Genomic DNA, 22018 nt, shown 5'->3' with positions numbered 1-22018 from the left:
CAGAAACACAAAGGTGACGCCAACGACTATTGGGTTTTCCTTGACTGTAAGCTATAATTCTTAAAATTAACACAAATAAACTCTTGAAAAAGTTCCCCGTTTGTAAGGACTATATATAATATTTGAGTTTCTCAATTGCATTACAGAAAAAAAATAACGTTATGCTGATATTCTATTTATTGAAAAGAACTTGTAGTAATGTGAAGGGAAAAGAAGACAAAGGCCAAGTTAATACCGGAATTGTATCAAAATCACTACCCAAGAAAATGTGCAGGTCCATGCCAAAAGTAACATTTACAATAAGTAAATGGCTGTACATAACAGATCTGAGGAATAATATCTGCAGCTAGTGCAACACGAAAAATTAGTGTTGGGAATAACCCGATTGTATCGGGTTAAAGGGAGCATGGTGAGCCGGTTGGGGGAGGGATTAAGTGAGTCGGCTCCCTTCGGTCACAAACAAGAGCCAACTCATTTGCAAACACGGGCGAGAATAGGACCTGCTCAGAGTTGTGCAGCTCGGTGAGTTGGCTCACAGATGAGTCCATGGAAAACATGGCTGCGTGTATGAGCCCGTATAGATATTTGGGACTGTGTGCTAACCATGATAGCACACCGGGTGGATGAGATTGTATTCATAGTAGAAGTAAAGGAGATAGATAGATAGATAGATAGATAGATAGATAGATAGATAGATAGATAGATAGATAGATAGTGACAGCACATGAAGCTGCAGTCTCAGGCCTGGCTGCCACTACATAAGGCTGACGTCAGGCGCACAGCATTCTAGGTAATGTAGTTTCTACACTGCCCTGTTGTGGATATGGAGCGATGACGCATCGGGTAAACTGTATGCACAATACCAGATCCTAAGAACACCACATTGCGTATTACGTAGCAGCGCTAGGCCCTCCTGGGAATTGTAGTTTATCAGCGCCAGGCCGAGGCGTTCACTGAAAAAAACAGTTCCGACTTCGGAAGACTGCAACTCCCGAGCTGCCTCGTCCTCCTCCCGCCTCCCAGGGGCAGGGCAGGGCGCGTCATCGCAGCCGTTGCCTGTGAGTGTAGGTGTGTTGTGGAGTTCAGTCGCCTGCAGGAGGCGGAGAGAGGCAGGAAGGCGGCCGGGGCTTGGAGCCTGTGACACCGGGCGGAAGGTGCGTTGTTGTGGCTGGTGTGTGAGGAAAGCTCCGGGGCGTGTGCGGCCTGGTCACCACGTCCTCTCTGTGTGTAGATGGGCGGCATGTGAGGGGCTGTGTGAGTGCCGGGAGTCTGTGGAGGAATGTGACTCATTCCGGTGATGATGGCTGCTCCCTAGTATTACCATCATTACAGGACTGTAAACATAAGGGTGAGCACTACTTGATCTCTCCTCTAGTACTCAGTGATACAGCATAGCTGCTGGTGGGGAAGGCCCAGATCATCGTATATCACCCGAGCAGTAGTGGCCAGTGAAGCTCTGTACAAGTGTGAGAGGTAGTACAGCATGGATGTGCCACACATACATCATGTCCCTCTCACCACTACTTCTAAGCTTTGTTCACAAATCTGTCAGAAGCTCCACTAAGCAGCAATCTTAGGTTTTCTTTACATGAGTTTTGTAGGATAGAATAATTTAATAAATAGTCTTAGAAAAGTTGTCACATTGTGAAGATACAACACCCAGCACTAACTATACATAAGCTGAGTATGAAACCGTAAGTAGACTATAACAGGCCACTGCTATGGTCATTAATATTTTATCACCCAGAAAACACAACTTTTTTTTTAAGTAATTAGGAGCATGAATGTTTTAGTATTTAGATCGAGATATATCCGTTCCTGGCTGTCGGTAGGAAGAGGACAGTTGTGTATTGTATCCTTACTTGGTATTATGCATGTTTTTCAGGGAAAGGCACTAATCCTTTATAAAGGCTCTTTTCTTGTTTGCCCCTATTAGTCAGCAAGGTATCAAATGCATGATTAAAGGGGAATTCCAGGAATGAGCATAAAAATATAAGCTAATATCTAATTATTTGTTATTTAAAATGTGCTTCCCAAAATGTTGTGGACTTAATTATAGCCCTTTAATCAGTCCTGTGAGTTTGTCCCTTTGGAAGAGACACAGGACAGAAGATGGCTGCTGGTCACATGTTTACATCACATGTTCTGCACCTGCTTGGACAGGTCATGTGATCATCACTATATGGCTATAGTCGGTTGGTTGCAATGCATCCCGTATGGCCTGTGTTGTGGTGAGGGTGTGTTGCATCTCAGTGAGATAGTGTGCAGTGATGGCAGTTACGCATCATTACTATGGTAACAGAGCAAGACAGTCTATGACATCATCACTGGGAGCAGAGCATGACAGCGAGGAGCAGTAACTGAGAACTGAGGGATCATGAGAGTTGTAGTTGTAGATGGTGGCCATCTTGGAGATAATTCTGCCTTGTTTAGAAATCATAAAAGCAAACAATTTAAGCTGAGCTTTGATTAATGACTGACAGTGTTCAACTTAATACTCCTGGAAAGAAAGAAGGAACTCTACCCCATTTGTATATAAGGCGGCAGTGAGGTTACAACGTCACATAATAAAAAAAAAACTTAGGTGCCATTGCAGCATACAGTATAATAAATTTCTTTCCAACCAAAGAAAATACAGGAAAAATACAACCAAAATCACTTTTATAAAATCATTTTGATTTTTTTTTGCCCATGGAAAACTATGGCATGGAGAAAATGTAGTGTCCAATAACCTAGATAAATCGGTGCACTTATTTCCAGAACTATCTCTATTTGTGGAGACTAATGCTATTGATCCATAAAATTGTAATCAATATCAGATTCTGGATTCCTCTGCCCAAAAGTATTTCAGTGCTGGAGACACCCAGTAAGAACAGGTCCCAATGAGGTTGCCCCTTTTCTTTAGACGAGTAAACGCATACGTTCATTGTAGTCCACCAGTGCTGTGTGAGGTTTGCATTTCATGTGTATGTAGATTTGACAGGCTGCCTACACTGCATTTTCATGAATAAAGCTCGCAGCAAAATCTCATTGAAACCTGCAGTTTAAAATAGGATTTTTGGGGGGCATATTGGTGGGGCAAACACAACGCATGCTTATCTTCCCTATTCATTCCTTCTTTATCCAGGTTCATATGTTTTTCTTTCACAAATGTCCTAATGAATAATGTTTTTATTAACTTTGTTTTTCTGTTCTTTTGTAAAAGACATGCCCATGCCTGGTGGTAGACGCTTCTGTCAGAAACCAGCCTGAATGGTTGGCAAGGACCGAAGACCTGGGGATCTTTGGGATGTGTTTTACAGGGATTTTCTGCCGGTCTCCTAGCTTTCCTTCCTGGTCTATAGCTTGAGACACAAGATCGGTAAAGGGATATGGAACATTAAAGTCTCAAGTAGGATGTACTTTTCATGCTGGTTTGTTGCTGCTACTTCCTCAAGTATGTAATGACGGTTCTTCATCGGTTGTTAAGGAAGGGAGAGGATTGTGGTGTAACAGGAAGCAACGTAAATAGAAGCTTTTTTTTTGGTCTCTTGGGAAAGGTAGCTTTAACATAGATGCAAATTGCTTTTCTGCTATAAATAACTTTTTTTTTTTATTTCCTTGGAATATATACACTCTAAGTCTAACTTTTCTACACAAGGAAAAAGTCTATATCCTTGCAAGGATGTTTAATTTTCTCACACAAGTATAATTGCATGCCTCCAAAAGTATAAATTGTTGTCTTAACTATATCTGATGTGGACAAGAGAACGTACTGGACCTCGTAATAAGAAGCTGGGTTTTTGCCGCTCATATGACTGCCAATGCAAAAAGAGATTGTAAGCAAAATATAAGGAACTGCCTGAGGAGCACCCTACACTCAAAGTCTCAGAAGTTGGGTTTTTTCCCTCCTTAACTCGATGCTCTCCAACTAACAAACCTCTGAACTCTATATACTGGATAATAACATAAAGGGGACCTTCCATGTCAAAGGCCCTAACACCTTCTCCGTAAAATGGGAATAAGACAATTGGAAACAAGCCAGGGTTGAGATTATTTCCTTTTGTAGTTTACATTGAAGTGTTGGTCATCGGTGGATTGCCAATATTTAATTGGATTGCCTTCATCTATATTTGTAGACCTATTCATAGCCCTCTTTCCAATTGATGACTCCAGGAGGTGGACCCATGAAAGAGTGTGGATACAGTGAAATTAATACTCGTGGAACCTCCCACATGGAGTCTCCCCACAAGAAGAAGAAAACTGTGGCAAAGCGAAAGTGGGAAGTTTTTCCTGGGAGAAACAAGTTCTACTGCAATGGCAGGATTATGATGGCCAGACAAACCGGAGTCTTCTACCTCACCCTGATCCTAATTCTGGTCACTAGTGGGCTCTTCTTTGCTTTTGAGTAAGTAATTTTCTTATTATATGTATATATGTATTAATGTTATTTTTTAAGCTCTGTATACAATACGAAGTGCAATGAAGTAGGTGTCGTAGTCAATATCCCTGTGATACAACATGGATAGGAGAACTTGTAGTTATATTAACCCCTACGCGCACTAGGGCTTAAAGGGGTTTTCCCACTAAAGAAAATTTTCACATTTCTATCCCCTAGTGATGTTAACACAATAAAGCTTTATTTTAACCCCTTACAATACAATTTTACTCAGTTTTATTGCTGTTTTAGCTCCTAGTAATCAGTGATGGTCCATGTAAGATTCCAGAGTATTGGTGGGGCCCTCTAAGCTGACCCATTAGGATCCCCTCTAGTTCTGTGGGGTCGACAACTTAGTTAGATTATCAGGGTACAGGGTTTATATGCACTTTTATCTGGCTTCTGATATTATACTAACACAGATCAGAGATGCATGAGATGATAACACAGAGGTATGACTGACAGAGGCTGACAGACTTTTACAATGTTACACTGTGAGCTCTAGCTCTGCTACATATCACAGATATGTGCCTGTCTCCCCCTTCCTGGATCACATATCTCTTTGTAGTTTGCAGCCTCTCTCTCTGCTCACCTTTTGCTGACAGGATGTGAATCAGTGAGTGTCTCTGAGCTCCATGCAGGGGGCATGGCTACGGGCAGACAGCAGATTCTGACAGAAGTCATCTCATCTGCACAATCTCATTCAAGATTGTGCCTGACCCAAAGTCAGAAGTTACAGGGTCTACATGTCTAGGGGCAACTGAAATTGTGTAAAGTAGGACTGATAGACACTTTGGACTTCTGTGAAATGCTGTATTTTTGAGCATGCCACACAGTTTACATTGCTCTACAATGAATTAGTATTGTACAGCAGTGTAAAGTAAAGAAAGTTAAAAAAAAGTTTACAACCTTAAAATAAAATATAAAACCCTAAAATGTCACTTTCCCACACAAACAGTTAATAAAGTATTACATACACAACCCCCCACATATATTTGGTATTGACGCATCTGTAACAATCTGTATAATTAAGCAGCATCTGTATAATTATTCACCCGCACGGTGAATGCCGCAAAAAAAAAAAAAAGTTCCTAAGAAAGATAATTTAAGAAGAATGCTCTTAGATGCTATAAAAAGTGATTGAAAATGTTAAGCACTCTAAAATAAGACCACGAAAAAGAAATCTTCTCGCAAAAATATTCCCGTTGGGCAGCTACTTGTTCTCTTATGCTCATTTCCTGTATTAATATTTATCTGCTCTGAATGTAGTGTTTGGTTGCTGGTGAATTTGAGACATTTGCAACAAATAGTCTAACAAAAAAAAAAGTTGCACCTGCCAGGATAAGAAAAACTGTTATATCTTGTGGAATCTGAGTCGGTCCATTTTTATCATAATTCCCACTCCACAGCCCTGATAAGCAGACTACCAGGCAATTTCATTTTGTTTTGCATTAACAGTTGGCAGGATGGACCACCATCATACAGCTTTGTGACAAACACAAATTTAAATAAATAATGCATTGAAAATGCAATGAAAACATATTTGTTAATTAAAACTCTCATCGCAAAAATCACAAATAGGGATGTCATAATCAAACAGTCAAAGTAAGCAGATTTATATACCGCAACATACATCAAGGAGAACATTTACAGTCCCAAAAATGCTTAAAACAAAAACCATCCAATATTTGGTTCAGATGCACAAATGTGTTTAAAAATATAATACACAAAGTAAAAAGCTCTTATTCTTTTAAAACTGTGATAAAATGCAAACATTACATGAAAATTCGAAATAATACTCACCCTCCAGGGTCCGGATTGTTGGCGCGGGTCCCGCGCCAACAATCCGGACCCCGGAGGGTGAGTATTATTACGTTTTTTATTTTTTGCTTGACTCGTGTATGAGCCGAGTTTTTTGTGCTGAAAAACTCTGCTTATACACGAGTATATGCGGTAGATGTGAGAAGTTCATACATATCCCACTTGCACTAAGCGTCACACAGATAAATATTGTACGCTCCCTTACACAATGGTTACCCAACTAAAAAAAAAAAATCTAAATATTGTGGGGAATTGCTCTGTTAAATGCTTGGTAGTAGTGCAGGAAGCAGGGACACGCAGGGTAAAGTAAAAATCAAGTGTTTTTATTTGCGGTCAAACAACTTAAATTCAGCCTCCGCGTAGGCATAAACAAAACCTACTTGTCTGAGTACTGTCTAATACAGTAGCAGGTCCCCCTCTGTATGTGCATCTGGCTGCCAGGCACCTGCTCTTCGCCAGCAGTATATCAGGAGGCACTCTGTTACCTGTGCTGTATGAGCACAGTCCAGCTTTCAGCTCTCCCGGTAGTGCCTCACCTACTGCTTCTGGCCTGCGGTCTAAATTGGGCTCTAACAAGACCTGTGACCTGCAACTGTGGATATACCTGTGTCTATTACTATGAGAACTGTCAATCTGAGGAATAGCCTGCTTCAGGTGCTGGTCACAGCAGGGACAGCAGAGAGCTTCAAGAAGGGTCTAGATGCCTTTTTTACACCTAAATAACATTGATGGTTATGTTATATAGAATTTATTCCCCTAAATCCCTTCCTTGGTTGAACTAGATGGACAAGTGTCTTTTTTCCAACCGTATAAACCAGTGGCACTAGTGCCAGAGGCGGCACTTGGAGCCCTCGGTGTGGGCACCCAGGTCATCACCCCTGAATGAAGTTCACCAGACAGGACTCAAAGAATCTTCCTGGAGAATCTTCCTACAATGATAGGGAAATTTGCCCTCCTCCTTTCAACTGCGTTGGTGTCTTTAGGAGGCTGAACGATTGAAAATTGTCAAAGAAAAAGGAGAAATAAATTACTGCTTAAATTGCTGTGCTGGCACTTTGCAATAAATAAGTGGCTTTTAGTTGAAGTTTGGGCACTCCGGCTCTAAAAGGTTAGCCATCGCTGATATAAACTATGGAACTATGAAAATCCCAGGACCGAAGCTCAGATGGAGTACGTGTCCCGCTACCAGCGTACCCCTACTTCATAATAAGCAGGCCCAGTACAGACATTACAAAGGTGTCTATGCTAGCTACGCCAACGTAATGATCACATAGTGATGTTGATAATGGGCGCTGAAACAAAGCCTTGTGCACATCTGAAAATAATGTCCATACACATGGACCATGTTTTGTACCTCTCATTCCATAAAAATACATTCACATACTTTTTTATAATTTTTGACGCACACCCCTTTCCCTGCAAAGCCACACACCGGTTTTGTCATGTCAGTCTTATTAAACCCTTGATAAATGTGGCACAGGGCAATAAAGACAGCTTCTGGTGCATATTGCCAGAGATTGATAAATCTGACCCAGTTTGGTTTCACCTGAACTTCCTCATCAGAACAGCGGCAGACATATTTGCCTTTCTTTCTGCAAATCAGACATTTTTGTTTGCTAAGTTTTAATGACCGATTTGCTAATATTGATTTTTCCAGAAATCTGAGAATGTGAAGCCATAAAGCGCAGTCCGTATGATTAATGTTGTCTTTTATACTAATGGAGTCTGTGATCTGTCCAGCAACCAAAACAATATTACTAGTTAGACACCTTGTTGTGGCATCCCATAAGGAGGTGATCCCAAATCGCTGTGGATTATACTGCTCTGTTTTACTTCATTAGATATATTTTTTGTTGTTTCATCCTGAGATCTTGCTATCTAAAAATATAGACTTTTACTGTAGAAAAAAAAAACTATGGGGTCTCCAGAGTTACCCTGAATTGGATCATGTTATCAAGTTACAATGTTGCATCTATTCCCCCAAAAAGAGGTAAATAAAAGTTTAACCCAAAATGATTGCATTAACATCGCAAGTGGACCCACAAAAGAATGGACAGCAGGGACTAAAGCAGTGGTGGCGAACCTATGGCACTGGTGCCAGAGGTGGCACTCTGAGCCCTGTCTTTGGGCACTCAGGCCATTTCACAGCACAAAGGTCAACATTCAGGACTCCAGACCTGAACCAAGGAGGTGTGGACAGAGCTTGATTATCATTGAAGCCTCTTCTCCGGACCCATGATTCATACTGTTAAGAGGACTTTAGAGGGAAACCACAATAACAATCCAAATTTCTCCTTCTTTTTCTTGTATTGGTGTAATCGGAGTGTAATACGTTTGAAACCTGTGAATTACTTTAAATTGGCATTTGGCACTTTGTGAAAATATCTGGCTTTTGCTTGTAGTTTTGGCCATCACTGGACTCAAGAAAAGTTCTAGTAATGTTTATTGCAAAGTGAGAGTCACAATATTATAAAAGTGGTTCAGCATGTGAACATGGATTGAGAGTTAGAAGATCAGTGGGGGTCTCGGTGCTGAGACCCCTGCAAATCACAAAAACGAGGGGTCCGACCGACCAGCTCGGGGCTCCTCGGACTAATGGAGCAGACGGCCACGCATGACCGTTCTGCTCCATTAGTCTCTATGGAGCTGACGGAAATTGCCGAAACGCAAAACTTATCACTTAAATTTTACAACGCTCATGAAGTACAATCTCAAAATCGCCTGGATATGTTCAAGCGTTCCGAAGTTATAACCAATTAGCGTGACACACGTCAGATTCAGAAAATTGAGTCTGGTCATTGAGCAAGCGTGATAAGGGGTTAAACAGTTAATATAGTTAAAGGTTTGTTCTTCTCAGCAGATACAATTCTAAAATGTTAGTTGCTCTGTTTAAGATAAAGTTAAGATTTCCCATGGTTACTATAGAAACATAAAATGAGCTATGATGCTGTGGATTAACTATTCCTCAGGATTTACATCTTTACAAATATAAAAATAAATCCACTGAGCGCACATGTGTTATAAGCATTTGATTGCATTGCCAGCCAGTGCCCACGTGTTTGCAGTACTACAGTGAGCACCTTCTGTGTCCATTCATTGTAATTGTAGTTTATTGCCGATGAGAGAACCTCAATAAAACCTGTGAGGTGGATGCTAGTTGGCTTTCACGTGATCTGAACTTGGTCAAAAAAATCCTAATTCTATCATAGGCTGGTAGTCTATTTTAAAGGGGATCTGTCACCAGCATTTACACCACCAAATACCAACTACCTCAAGTCCTTTCGAGAATTCCCTAAAAATCACCTCTGATGCCCCTATGAGGCATGGGTGGGAATCAGACCTTTATCTGCAGCTCACATTCCCTTCTAGGTCTTTAATTGCCTCTATCTGTCCTAGTGTTGAATCGATACCAGAATTTTGAGTGTGATACGATACTCAGAAAAGTATTGTGATACTTGATATCGATACAATACTTTCAAGAAAAGAAGTATTATCTGAATGTTTATGGTGCTGTCACATGAGGCATTTACATTGCATTTAGAAATTTGCATTTCCATTGAAACGCATACGATCGGTAACAGTCAGCCAGTGATTTGCCAGGAGAAGCTTTAGTGCTTTATGACAGTGTATGTATTGTAATGGTTGTCCTGGCAATGTTAATACAAAATGGTATACTAAATAGTATAATTTAGGGCTCGTGTAAATGGACACTTTTGATGTCCTTGTGCTATCCTTTTTTTTTTTTTTTTTGCGGATGGCAAACAGAGCCACTGTTTCCTATGGGTCTGTTCACATGTCCATTTTTTTCATGGATGTGCAGAGTGAGAAAAAATAGCAGTACATGCAGTCCCCGGGTTACGTACAAGATAGGGTCTGGTGGTTTGTTCTTAAGTTGAATTTGTATGTAAGTCGAAACTGTATACTTTATAATTGTAGTTCCAGACAAAATATTATTTTGCCCCAGTGACAATTGGATTTTCAAAATTTTTTGCTGTAATTGGACCAAGGATTATCAATAAAGCTTCATTACAGACACCTTACAGCTGATCATTGCAGCCTGGGACTATAGTAAAGCATCCAGAGAGCTTCACCAGAGGTCACAGTGGGCAGTGGGGTTCGTCTTTAACTATGGGTCGTCTGTAAGTCGGGTGTCCTTAAGTTGGGGACCGCCTGTATGCGTTATTTTGTCTCACATTCAGACCATGTACATCGATAGAAGTCAATGGATCCGCAAAAAAATAAACGACACATGCAGAGTGTGTGTGTGTGTGTGTGTGTGTGTGTGTGTGTGTGTGTGTGTGTGTGTGTGTGTGTGTGTGTGTGTGTGTGTGTGTGTGTGTGTGTGTGTGTGTGTGTGTGTGTGTGTGTGTGTGTGTGTGTGTGTGTGTGTGTGTGTGTGTGTGTGTGTGTGTGTGTGTGTGTGTGTGTTTGTTTGTTTTGGGTTTTTTTTATATGTTGCTAGGCAACCAACTGGGGCAGGGCAAGAAGTAGATTAGAAACACATCAGCTTTTTGCATATGTGAAAAAAACTGATGTTGTATGGATGTGTAAGAAACTGATACAATATGGACGGATCACAGATATCACGTCCGCATTTTTTGCAGATGAGTAGCAGACATGCCTGTCTGAATGAGACCTTATTTTTTTGATATATAATAATTTTTTATTTTTTTTTTCATTTAATTTAATATACCTTTATTCCCATAATAATCTCCATAGTAGTAATAATCTCTGTAATAATCTCCATAATGTTATTATTATAATCATCTCAATAATAATCTACTCAATAATGATCTCAATATCTCTGGCAGGTGGAGGGAGGAGGTTGTGTATTAAAATCCCGGGCTGGGCAAAAAATTATTTGATTGCATAATTTAGAGCCTTGTGTCTGGGGAAGCCCTGGGAGGAGAAGAAACTACATATATGGACAGATGGTGATATCTCCCTGATGACATGGTCCCTGCTCTGTTGCCAAACTGTCACCTCTACACACAGGATTCCCTGCCCGATGCAGATACAAAGGGGTCTGTGAAAGACTTTCAGTAACGCAGGTAACAGAAACCTGGTATTGAACCGTTCTGCCTTTAACAGTATCTTAGAAGTACCGAGATTACGATACATCGTACAACCCTTATCCGCTCACCCCAGATTTATGGTTCTAGGTGCTGTAGACCCACCGAGGATAGGGGATAACAATTATAATAAGTATAATATTATATAATTATATTATATAATTATGTCCTCAATTGCTGCCTAGCCACAGGATCTGTCTTTTGGCATGGACCAGCGAGTAGCTGGTATAGAGTTTTCGATAACTTGACTACAACTTGTCTTTTACACCATAAAAAATATTGATGGGAATAATGACGGTTCACTTGCATGCGATATTGATCTATTTTAGAGTGTGTGTGTATTTTTCAATAAAAGTTTTTTTTAAAAAGTGATGGGTCTTAGAACTTGTTAGGAGAGGTTGAAGGTATATTTACCATCTGACTTGTCCCTTTACCTAAGGTAAACTTCACAAATCTATCTGCTGGTCTAAAGGTAAAATACCAGGCCTTTTTAGAATAACAATGGCAGTTCTTCATAGGAAGTAGTTTCCATTTGGCTTACTTTTTGCACACTGTTAAATAATAATTCAATAAAAAAAAATGAGTCTCTCCATTGTGTGAAAATGCTGCTGAATTAGCAGAATGGTTATGGACACATGCTTAAAGGGGTATTCTCGTCTGGGCACTCACATTCAGTTTCATTAATCTGCCATATATAAACATTTCTTCAATTAGATGTTATTAAAAAAAAAATGTTCCTGTGTGAAGATAATTTCTCATAAATGTAGTCATGTTGTCCCTTAGAAACGAGATAGCTTCCTCAGTTACGGCCACCTCTGCTGGAGGGATTGCACAAAGAAACAAATCGTTTTTGTATATGAAATGTCCGGGAGTTACTGTATGTCCTACAGCCGTCCTGTGGTAATGATTGCTGAATCCTGCTGGTCCGGCAGGACGCTATAGCGCAAGTCTGGCCACCGCTGCCAGAGTGTGACGTGGTCGTATCCGAGCAAGCTATCTGGTTTGTAAGGGACAACATGACTACATTTATGAGAAATTATCTTCACACAGGAACATTTTTTTTATTAACCTCCAATTGAAGAAATGTTTACATGAGGCAAATGAATTTAATTAAATGTAAATGCCCAGATGGGAATACCCCTTTAAGTGTAGCAAGTGGCTGAGAATGTATTTCTAACAGGCAGGCTATTAGGAAGCTAATGCTATGCAGTCCTTTATGAAAATCATACTTTGTGCTCATGTATTTTCTTTTGAAGTTATATTGACTTGCTTGCCCTTTTCTGGTTTCCGGGGGCAATAGTAGTGAGCGGTCAGTGAGTAAACTGAAAAGCAAACCTACCACTATGACAGATCTACCTATTAAGCTCCACCCTATCTTATTGAATTTTTATTGAATTGGTTATTGAATTTTTTTTTCTCCCAAGATTGTGATCATATATTTTTGAACTGATATTTGTGGCAGTTTACGACTCGTAGTATTGGGGAGCGATCTGGAGGGCAGTTATTTATTATATGTTTTATGCCTCTGTAATTGTATATGTGATAGTACTTAAAGGGAAACTACCACCACGGATTTACCTATAAAGGTAGATCAGGTGGTAGGTGCAGCTATAGGACGTGAGGATAGCCCTTTTAAGGGTTAATCCTCATGTCCCTGCAATATTTAAATAACTTTTATTTCGCTAATATGTAAATTTTGTAAAGAGGCTACTGGGGTGTGGAGTAGGCGAAGATAAGGCTACACGGCGCGGCTACTCCACACCCCAGTAGCCTCTTTGATCCCCCTACCAGATAACTTTGTCGCGCAGATCCTCATAGCTGCGCGCCCTCGTCCGTGATGCCTGCCATCTGCACAGACTGCAGGCTTCGTGGACGAGGGCGCACAGCTATGAGGACCTGCGCGACGAAGTTATCTGGTGGGGGGATCAAAGAGGCTACTGGGGCGTGGAGTAGCCGTGCCGTGTAGCCTTATCTTCGGCTATTCCACTGTTTTCTATTAAAGTTATAGTTCTAAGCTTTTTATTCCAATAAATATTTTTAGCTTTTACCTTATTAACTTGGTTATTGTATTGTAATGTTGTTAGTCTTTATCACTTAATGGCAACTTGTCATCAGAAATTGGCCTAATAAACTGCTACAAGTATGTTGTCAAGCATCTGAACACCTTCAAGATGTTTCTTTTATGGCCCAATGTGCTGTCATCATCTATAAAATCAAGTAAGATGCTAATTGGCTCTATGAGGTCAGGGAGGCAGAGAGTTCAGGACTGAAGACAAGCTCTCCCTGCCTCTGAACTCGGTCATGGAGATGAAATCTGGTCATGATGTCCCTGGATGCAGTTCAGCTTCATGACAACATACTGGTAGTGCTTTATTAGGCCAAATTCTTGTGACAGAATCCCTTTAAACTTGCCACATGTATGTGGGAGTCGAAGTCTGATGTTTGTCTTGTCGACTCCACAGCCCTGAATCTGAAAAAATCTGAATTCGTAGTATAAAGTCTTGGTGGTGATATACAATACATGTATAAGATAATTTTTATTTTGTATAGCCATTCAGTAAGAACTTTCATAGAAGTCGACATCTGCATTGAGTTTGTGTAAGTAATGGGCTGTAAGGCTTTGATGGTGTGACTATTTAAAAGTATGAGATTTGGTTTTAGATTTCATAAAGGTTATGTCTTTTTTTAATAGTTAACATTGTGGGTGTATTATGTGTAATAGAGCTGATTCATGCTGTGCATGGAGAGTAGTGAGCTCTCTCCTTACGCCCATAAAATTGCTGTGCTTGTTGACTTTGTGACTTGTTGTCAAGTTTTTTTCTTGTCCATGTTCTGGAAGCATCAACATGCACATTGTATGGTGTGTGTGTGTGTGTAGCAAATTTCAGGGGAAGGGACTGCAAGTTTTTTGGTCAGATTTATTACTAGACTTGGCTTTGTTCTATAGTTTGTTGCAAATTTATTACAAACTATCACACCAAATAGGACAACCCTGGCAATCTCGGCCTTTTGTTAACCGTAAGGAAATATACCATCAAAATGAAGCATGATAAACCTGGTGCATGACTGTGGTAATCTTCTTATATTTGTTATCCATGAACTCCTTCCATTTAAAGGACTCTGGGGGATGTTAGCAGCTCCTCTCCTTGCTTCAGCTTCACATGCTCAACCCCTTCCTCTCACTGTGTGTTGAAACTTCCTCTGTGGCTCTGAGATTACAGCAGGCACAGGAGGGGGAAGTGCTGATGGAGCAGTGGGGAGGGGGAGACCTGCTTATACACAGAGTAAAAACCTCTGACGCTACAGCACTGAGGGGCTCTGATAACATACCCAGAGCCCTTTTGGCGCATAAGCATAATTTTAAAAGTTGACTTTATCAGGAAGAAGGCCATGTATATCAAATACAAGAAGATTACCACAGTCACGGTGCCTGGATCCCTGGATCTATGAGAGAGTGCCTCTGCTTTATCAATACTTGATTTTGATGGTAGCTTTCCTTTAATGGTATCAAGGTTATTGTATAATATTTAGGCAAGATGTTTCAATGAGATTGTAAGAAGTGACTGGCTTTTGAAGAAATTGGTGAAGGTGAAGTACATTTCTGACGGGACATTTGAAGCGTTGCAGTTGATAAATGAAGTACAGAAAAGCGGACCACTTTCCAGCACAAATTTACTTTGTGGAACATGGCAGAGCTACCATCTAGGACAGTGGTGGCGAACCTATGGCACGCGTGCCAGAGGCGGCACTCAGAGCCCTTTCTGTGGGCACCCGGGCCACAGCCCCAGCACACCAGACAGAACTCAAAGAATCTTCCTGCAGTTGCAAGCCACTTAAAAGATGCTGCTTTTAGACGTATTTTGATGCTTCCTTCGCTCCTTAGAACTGTAGGAAGAGGGAGAAGGAGTAGACAGGGCCGAATTATCTTTGGAGGACCTCCTGCTGTCCCCATGATTGTCTGTGTACAGAGATGGATGGAAATAAGGGGGGTTTGGGTTGCAGCTTGGGCACTCGGTCGCTAAAAGGTTTGCCATCACTGATCTAGGAAGTTGCACCTTCTCCGAAAAGTCACATTTACACAAAGGTTTCCGAACCTTGACTGTAAAACATTCCACAATTCTAATAACCTCTATTAATACCTACTACGAAGTAAAGCTTCACCCAATAGATGCAGAGAAAAAACTGAAGAAATCTGGTCTTTTGGGGCAGCATTTGAATAGTGCTTAGAAATTCAATTGAAAGGTGCAGGGAAGGGCTTGGCCTGATAGTAGATTAATTGCTACTGAAATGCTTGCAATCAGGAAAATGCACTACATGTTTTCCATGTAAGGGTGCGGTCTCACACATGCAGTTTTTGAAGCTAAAAGCCGGTGTGGATGATAATGGGTTGAGACAAATAATTAATAGTGGCTCCTCCTCTCCTACCTTTACTCCATTCCAGGTTTGGGCATCAAAAACTGCATCTGAAAAACTGAATGTCTGACTGCACCCTCAAACATGTGGTGCTTGTTGCCGATCACATGCATTTCAGTAGAAACACATCTGTGGTCAGGTCAAGCCTCTCCCCGCTGTCTTTGAATTGTTCCAATACTCGATTGAATCGCTGTGAGTGAACACAGGGGGAAACAAACATGGGTCTGCAACCCTATTGCTCGCGATGTACAAAGGCTGTGTTCATGTTATGCAAAAGTTCACAGCATACTTTGCTTGTTTCTATGTTCACACCATGATTGTACCCCATTCAATATATATAAATTACAATGCCGAGCCTCAATGTGAACATGGTTAAAATGCATATGTTGATGATCAAGGTCATTGCTGTCTAATATGTTGAATTATCCACTTGGCAGCATCTTTTATTTCATGTTAATAATTGTCTGATGAGAATGTCAAATTCTTAAATGTGCAACTCTGTGGTGTATGCGCAATTCTGTGTGACCGTCAGCCTCTTAGATGTATAAGCAGATGTGACATCTAGGACAAGCCTGACAGAATTCTGGGGCTACAAGTGCATTCATATATATTGATGGGAAAACATATTGTTATACAGCCAATAAAGGGGTTCTCTGGTGACAAAGATTGACCTCTCTATACCGTATCTCCCCACACTTATCACTTCACTAATTCAGTGTCATCCCTGTGGACTGGCAGCTCCTGCTACACTTAGTTTCCACAGAAATTACCTGTATACGTTCTCTACTCTCCAGTGGGGCATGTGCAGTCAGTTCCCTGTTCCCTGCTGTGGGGGTGTTGCTGCAGGTTCCTACGTATGAAGAAGCTATGCGACCAGGGGCATTGTGGGAGATGTAATCTTTTAGCAGAATGGGGTCAGCCATCTTGAAGTGATGCAGCTACAGCAGTGACAAGTGAAGGAAAATAAAGCATACAGCCCATGTTGGTGAGGTAAGGGTGTGTAACTATAATATATGCAAAAGAACTGGTCATATAGTACATATAGTGCCTGGGCAGCCCCTTTAAGCTCATGTTGTTTTTTTTGTGGTAGCAAGGTAGATATGTAATAGTGTAGGATGTTTTCTGTCCTTTATTGCATAGAATTAGTTGTTTTGCAACCAAAAGTAGGAGCAGAAATAACCAGAAATACAGTTCCTCTGATCATATATTGTGAGATACATTATGTAGGTTCTGATGTCCTGTTCTGACTCTTATTACAGTCAGGTAATAAGAGTTCTCCGTACAGAGACTGCCAATTAAGGCCGCCTTGCAGGTGTGTGGTGATACAAATGGGCAGATATATGTTCCAAGATGGTACAAGGGGAAACCACACCTCTTTTGCTACCTTTTAAAGCAGCCCCTTAACATAAAGCATGACTTTCTGGAAGCCTTATATGATGTCCCATCCTTTAAATCCTATGCTGTGTCCAATGTTTAGCAAAGTGCCTTACTGGAACGTTGAAAGTTCTGTTACTTTGAAAGCTTCATGTCACGTGACCAGGGTGATGTCATCTAAGGTCCTTTCCTTTACTCAGTAACACTTGCAAAATCTATCGTGTATGTATGTGATCACATGAAATCACAGCATGCCTCCTCCCCTTTCCATAGGGCATTTTTCATGCCCATTAAAAAAAAATGTAAATGTTTTATTTCAAAGCCATTGAATACAATAGGTCACTGTCCATTAAAAGTCGCACATGTCAAGAACTTCCACAGAATGCTGGTGTGGAAGGTCCCAAAGCCTGTGGTAACAGTTATTACAGAGAACCATTCAAAGTAACACATCCAAAATTAATATTTAATTAAAAAAGCATTGCTTACCCGTAATCTGTTCCTTTCCATCGCTGTAATGTAAAAAAAAAGCTTGTAAACTGGTATGCAACTCGCCTAATGTGAGTCCATTGATATTGAGGGTACAGTCACACATTGCTGTAAAAATTGCATTGCAATCAGTTTTCAGTTGATTTTAGATGCAGTTCCTTATTTTAACAACTGAAAGACATTAAAGGGGTTTTCCCACAAAAGAAACTTCTCAAATCTCAATCCCATAGTGATGCTTACACAATAAAGATCATTTTAACCCTTTACTTTACAATTTTACTCAGTGTTATTGCTGTTTTAGCTCCTATCACTCCCTACGCTGCTCAGTGTAAGATTCCAGGGTGTGGGTGGGGACTCTCTAAGCAGACACATTATGATCCATCTAGCTCTGTGAGATGACAGTGTGGTTATATCATCAGGGTACATGTGTATATACACTTTCATCTGGCTTCTGAAATTGTATTATCACACTGACACATAGAGAGAGATGAGACAGATCAGAGATCCATGAGATACCTATTACACAGGTGCATGACAGACTTTTACACTGTCAGCACTGCTAAATCTCTGTTCTCACAGACATGTGCCTGCCTCCCTCTTCCCCCAGATCACTTATCTCCTTGTAGCTTGCAGCTTCTCTTTCCTGTGCTGGCAGGAAGTGATCAGTGAGTGTCTCTGAATTCCGTGCAGGTACTGCAGGGGGCAGGGCTACAGGCACAGAGCAGAAAGAGACGGAAATCTCAGCTGCACACTGTCACAAAGAAATCCAAGATGACCGCCACCCGACCCCAAGTCATAAATTACAGGGTCATGTCTAGGGGCAACTTAAATTGTATACAGCAGGAATGATCGACAGGTTGGGCTTATATATGTGAAATGCTGTATTTTAGTTAATAACAGTAAATCAGAGAATGTTATTTTGTTGAGTACACATAGAAAGTGGTCTTCGTGGGAATACCCGTTTAACTCAACAGGCTAATGACATTTGTTGTGCTGTTGTGTGTTTCCCTTCGAAATCATATTCACCCATTCAGGTTATGTCTTTCGTCTGTCAAATTAAGTAAACTGCACCTAAAACCACCTAAAAACTAATTGCAATGCAGTAACTGCAAGGTCTGACCGCACTCTGACTGCACGACACTGCCTCCATGTTCCTGATTGACTGGCCTCACTGCTATTAGTACTTTGGGACCGTCTGCCAATCCTCAACTACAGACCTGTATAGCTCTGTAGGAAATGCTATGTCAAATGCTTTACACAGTGCCTTGCTGGAACATTGAGATAGAGCACTGTTACACCATTCAGCACTTCATGTCATGTGACAAGGATGATGTCATCTAAGGTCCTTCACCTTATGTCTGATGACATGAAATCACACATCTCCATGAACTTCTCCCCATTCTCCATGTAGGCATGCTGTGATTTCATGTGATCGGATACAGTTATGGGGTAGATTTTGCAAATGTCAGGAGTTAAAGAACCTTGGACTTCACCCAGGTCACATGACATGAAGTGCTGAATGTTGAGAAGAGTCATCGGACATGGGGGGAAGCCACTGAACTTGACCTAGTAGGCCACGTCCCCTCTGACTCGCAGCTGTGTGCCAGGTAACAGAACAAAGTTGATTTTATGGAATATGAGTCAAACAATTTTTGGCTAGAAGAAGGGTGTTTAGTTAATAGGGCTCTATGGGAAGCTGTCACCAGCTGTATTTGTGAAAAATGCGGTGACAGGTTCCATTTTTATTACATTTTGAAAATGCTTATAGGGTCATAAAGTATACAGTATTTTCTAAAACAGAATGCAAAACTGTCAATACGAAGGACCTATATGTAATGTCGAACGATCTCTGGTAGGTCAGCCCAGTAATACAGGATATTGAACCTTCTAGGTCAGTGGTGGTGAACGTATGGCACGGGTGCCAGAGGTGGCACTCAGGGCCCTCTCTCTGGGTACCAGGGCCATCACCAAAGAGGACTCAAGTTATCTACTTGCACTCCCAGGCGGCCTAGGACTTGTCATGCTCAATGTTATTATAAAGCAACAGCGCTGCCTGGGACAACAGAAGGGGTGGGAAGCTGTGGACAGATCAGAATTATCATTGTTGCTCCTTCTCCAGGCAAAATATTTTTTCCTGTTTTGGGGAACATTCTATTTATTGTATTGGTGTCCTCAGAACACTGATATGATTGAAAGTTACAACGGAGCGGGGAGCAATAAGTTAGGGAATAAATTGCCATGTTGGCAAACGGGTGGGTATGGGTTGTAGTTTGGGCACTTGGTATCTAAAAGGTTCGCCATCACTGTTCTAGGTTGTTTTGAGCTCCATCAGTGCTGCTTTGGGGAATGATGTGAAAATATTTTACTTGATGTTTTTCTGTGTTCACGAACGCTTCCAACACCGTTCTAGTTGTGTTAAAATTGGCTACAGAACACTCCTACTTGTTTTTGTCAAGTGCTTTATTTGAGTTATGCCTACAAGTACGGAAAACTTGTAACCTCTGATGTATTTGGCAAGAGGAGCAGGTTAGTGAAGGGCACTTGTGTGTTTCTTATTATTGCCTTAGTGCGCAGACCAGTTTACTAGCAGATCTTCACATGTTATGCTGTTTTCTCTTGCCTACTGGAGGGTCTCGGCTACAAAAGCTTGCAGATATTTTTATTGGCAAACCAGAAAAATGGTCTTTCCTACAATATATTTGTAATTTCACAAGGCACAGCTTTTAGATCTGTTGGGATCTAAAAAAAAAGTATGTACTGCTAACGTGAAGCTTTCCTTCCAAAGAAATTATTGAAAAAAGCGATTATAAAGAATTAGGAGCTGGTCATTGTTGTATTGACTGCCAAAATGTCATAAACACTCAGGGTGTATCTATAATAAATCTGGGTAGCTGTTCGTGATTGGAAGTTATTGTCAGAAAATGACTAATTTTTTTTTTATTTTATTTTTTTTAAATATTGACAGATTTCAGCAGGATATATTTGTGCCATACAAAGCACTGTAAATAATATGAAAAGTAATTTTGGGGTTTTAGAATTTAAAGGAAACCTACCATTTTGATTTCATACATTATGAAGCAAGAATGGTGTTGCTACACTGATGCTGGATCATATCTTGATTAATCCCTGAGCTGAGTGGTTTTGCTGAAAAAACAATTATACCATTCAGGACCTTGGAAAAGCTGGATCAGCATGGCTGTCTCGATCAACAATGAGCTTGTAATTGCAAATGGAGGTTAGTCAAGCATGACTAAGCATGACTAATCAACTTGAGCTGGATCACTCATACACAGCAGCAGCGGGATGGTGCAGCAATTGATTATTCTGTCTGGCAGGGAGAAAAAGTGATTGTATCATCTTCTTCTGCAGAGAAAAACTCTCCTGCTAGGAGAAGCGGAAAAGCAAGTGCTGAAGGAGCCATAGAAGGGGCAGAGCTTCATTATCATAATGTTATTTCTGTTTTATCAGCAAAACCACTCAACTCAGGGATCCACCAAGATATGAACCTGCATCAGTGCAGCAACAGCATTCTAAAGGTATGTTTGCTTCATAATGCATCAAATTGTAGGTTTCCTTTAAAGGCAAGTTTGTTCTAACATGCTCTTTGTGTAAAGCACTTACCGTATTTTCCGGACTATAAGGCGCACATAAAAGCCTTGGATTTCCTTGGAAATCCAAAGTGCGCCTTATAGTCCGGTGCGCCCTATATGAGGGCAGCGGACCATACTTACAAAGGTCCCCGCTACCGGAGACAGCAGATCTCCAGCGGGAACTGCAGACCACGCGGCACAAACAACTTCTGCCGCATCGGTCTGCAGTTCCCGCTGGAGATCTGCTGTCTCCGGTAGCGGGGACCTTTTGTAAGTATGGTCCGCTGCCCTCCTCCACCTCCCCCTCACCTTCCCCACTCACCTTCCCCGCGTCGCCGGGTCGCGTCTCTTCTCGTCGGGTCTCCGCTCCGCCCCCGGACCCTGCGCCTTATAGTCCGATGCGCCATATATATGGAATTATTCCATATATAAGGCGCATCGGACTGATGCGCCTTATATTCCGGTGCGCCTAATGGCCCGGAAAATACGGTATAAGCAATGAATTTTGAAACTCGTGTAGCTGCGTTTTTCATATAAGCTCTATATAACTTTTATATCCTTGCTACAGTTTATCTTCGGGCAAGGTGAAATATCATTTATTTCCTCAGTACTTATTGGGCTACGTTCATACATTGCATTTCACTTGCATTTTGAAAAGCAAATCAAGGTCATTGGGAGAATCTGGGCTGATTTTAGTGAAAATGCATATGGTTTCAGTTCAAACTGCTCCCCGTTCTTAAAAAGCAGAGTCCTCAGATGCCTTATTTCGAGTCTGAGTGCACACGTTGCGTTTGGATTGCGTTTTGCTGCATCAGATGTTTTGCATTGTTTACATATTTATCAAC

At 41.1% G+C, this 22018-nt stretch overlaps 1 protein-coding gene across 11 annotated transcripts in view; it reads left to right on the top strand.

Moving 5' to 3' along the window:
• The first annotated feature begins 497 nt into the window (after positions 1-497).
• The window catches only part of ZDHHC14 (zDHHC palmitoyltransferase 14), a 64507-nt gene continuing 42986 nt past the window's right edge, over positions 498-22018 (top strand). Inside the window, exons 1-2 of one of the 11 annotated variants that reach the window (XM_072141055.1) lie at positions 498-522; positions 3206-4387. In XM_072141055.1, the coding sequence (XP_071997156.1) occupies positions 4146-4387 (242 nt within the window). In that variant the 5' untranslated portion in view covers positions 498-522; positions 3206-4145. Of the gene's footprint in view, positions 523-819; positions 844-921; positions 1155-1210; positions 1349-3205; positions 4388-16687; positions 16714-21060; positions 21120-22018 lie in introns of those variants that run through there. The other 10 variants (XM_072141053.1, XM_072141058.1, XM_072141057.1 and 7 more) reach the window with 10 other exon arrangements.

The sequence above is a fragment of the Engystomops pustulosus genome, chromosome 3 (assembly GCF_040894005.1).
Source record: "Engystomops pustulosus chromosome 3, aEngPut4.maternal, whole genome shotgun sequence".
In the NCBI taxonomy this organism is placed as follows: domain Eukaryota; kingdom Metazoa; phylum Chordata; class Amphibia; order Anura; family Leptodactylidae; genus Engystomops; species Engystomops pustulosus.
The sequence above is the reverse complement of the archived record's forward strand: the minus strand, read 5'-3'. Positions and strand labels throughout refer to the sequence as shown.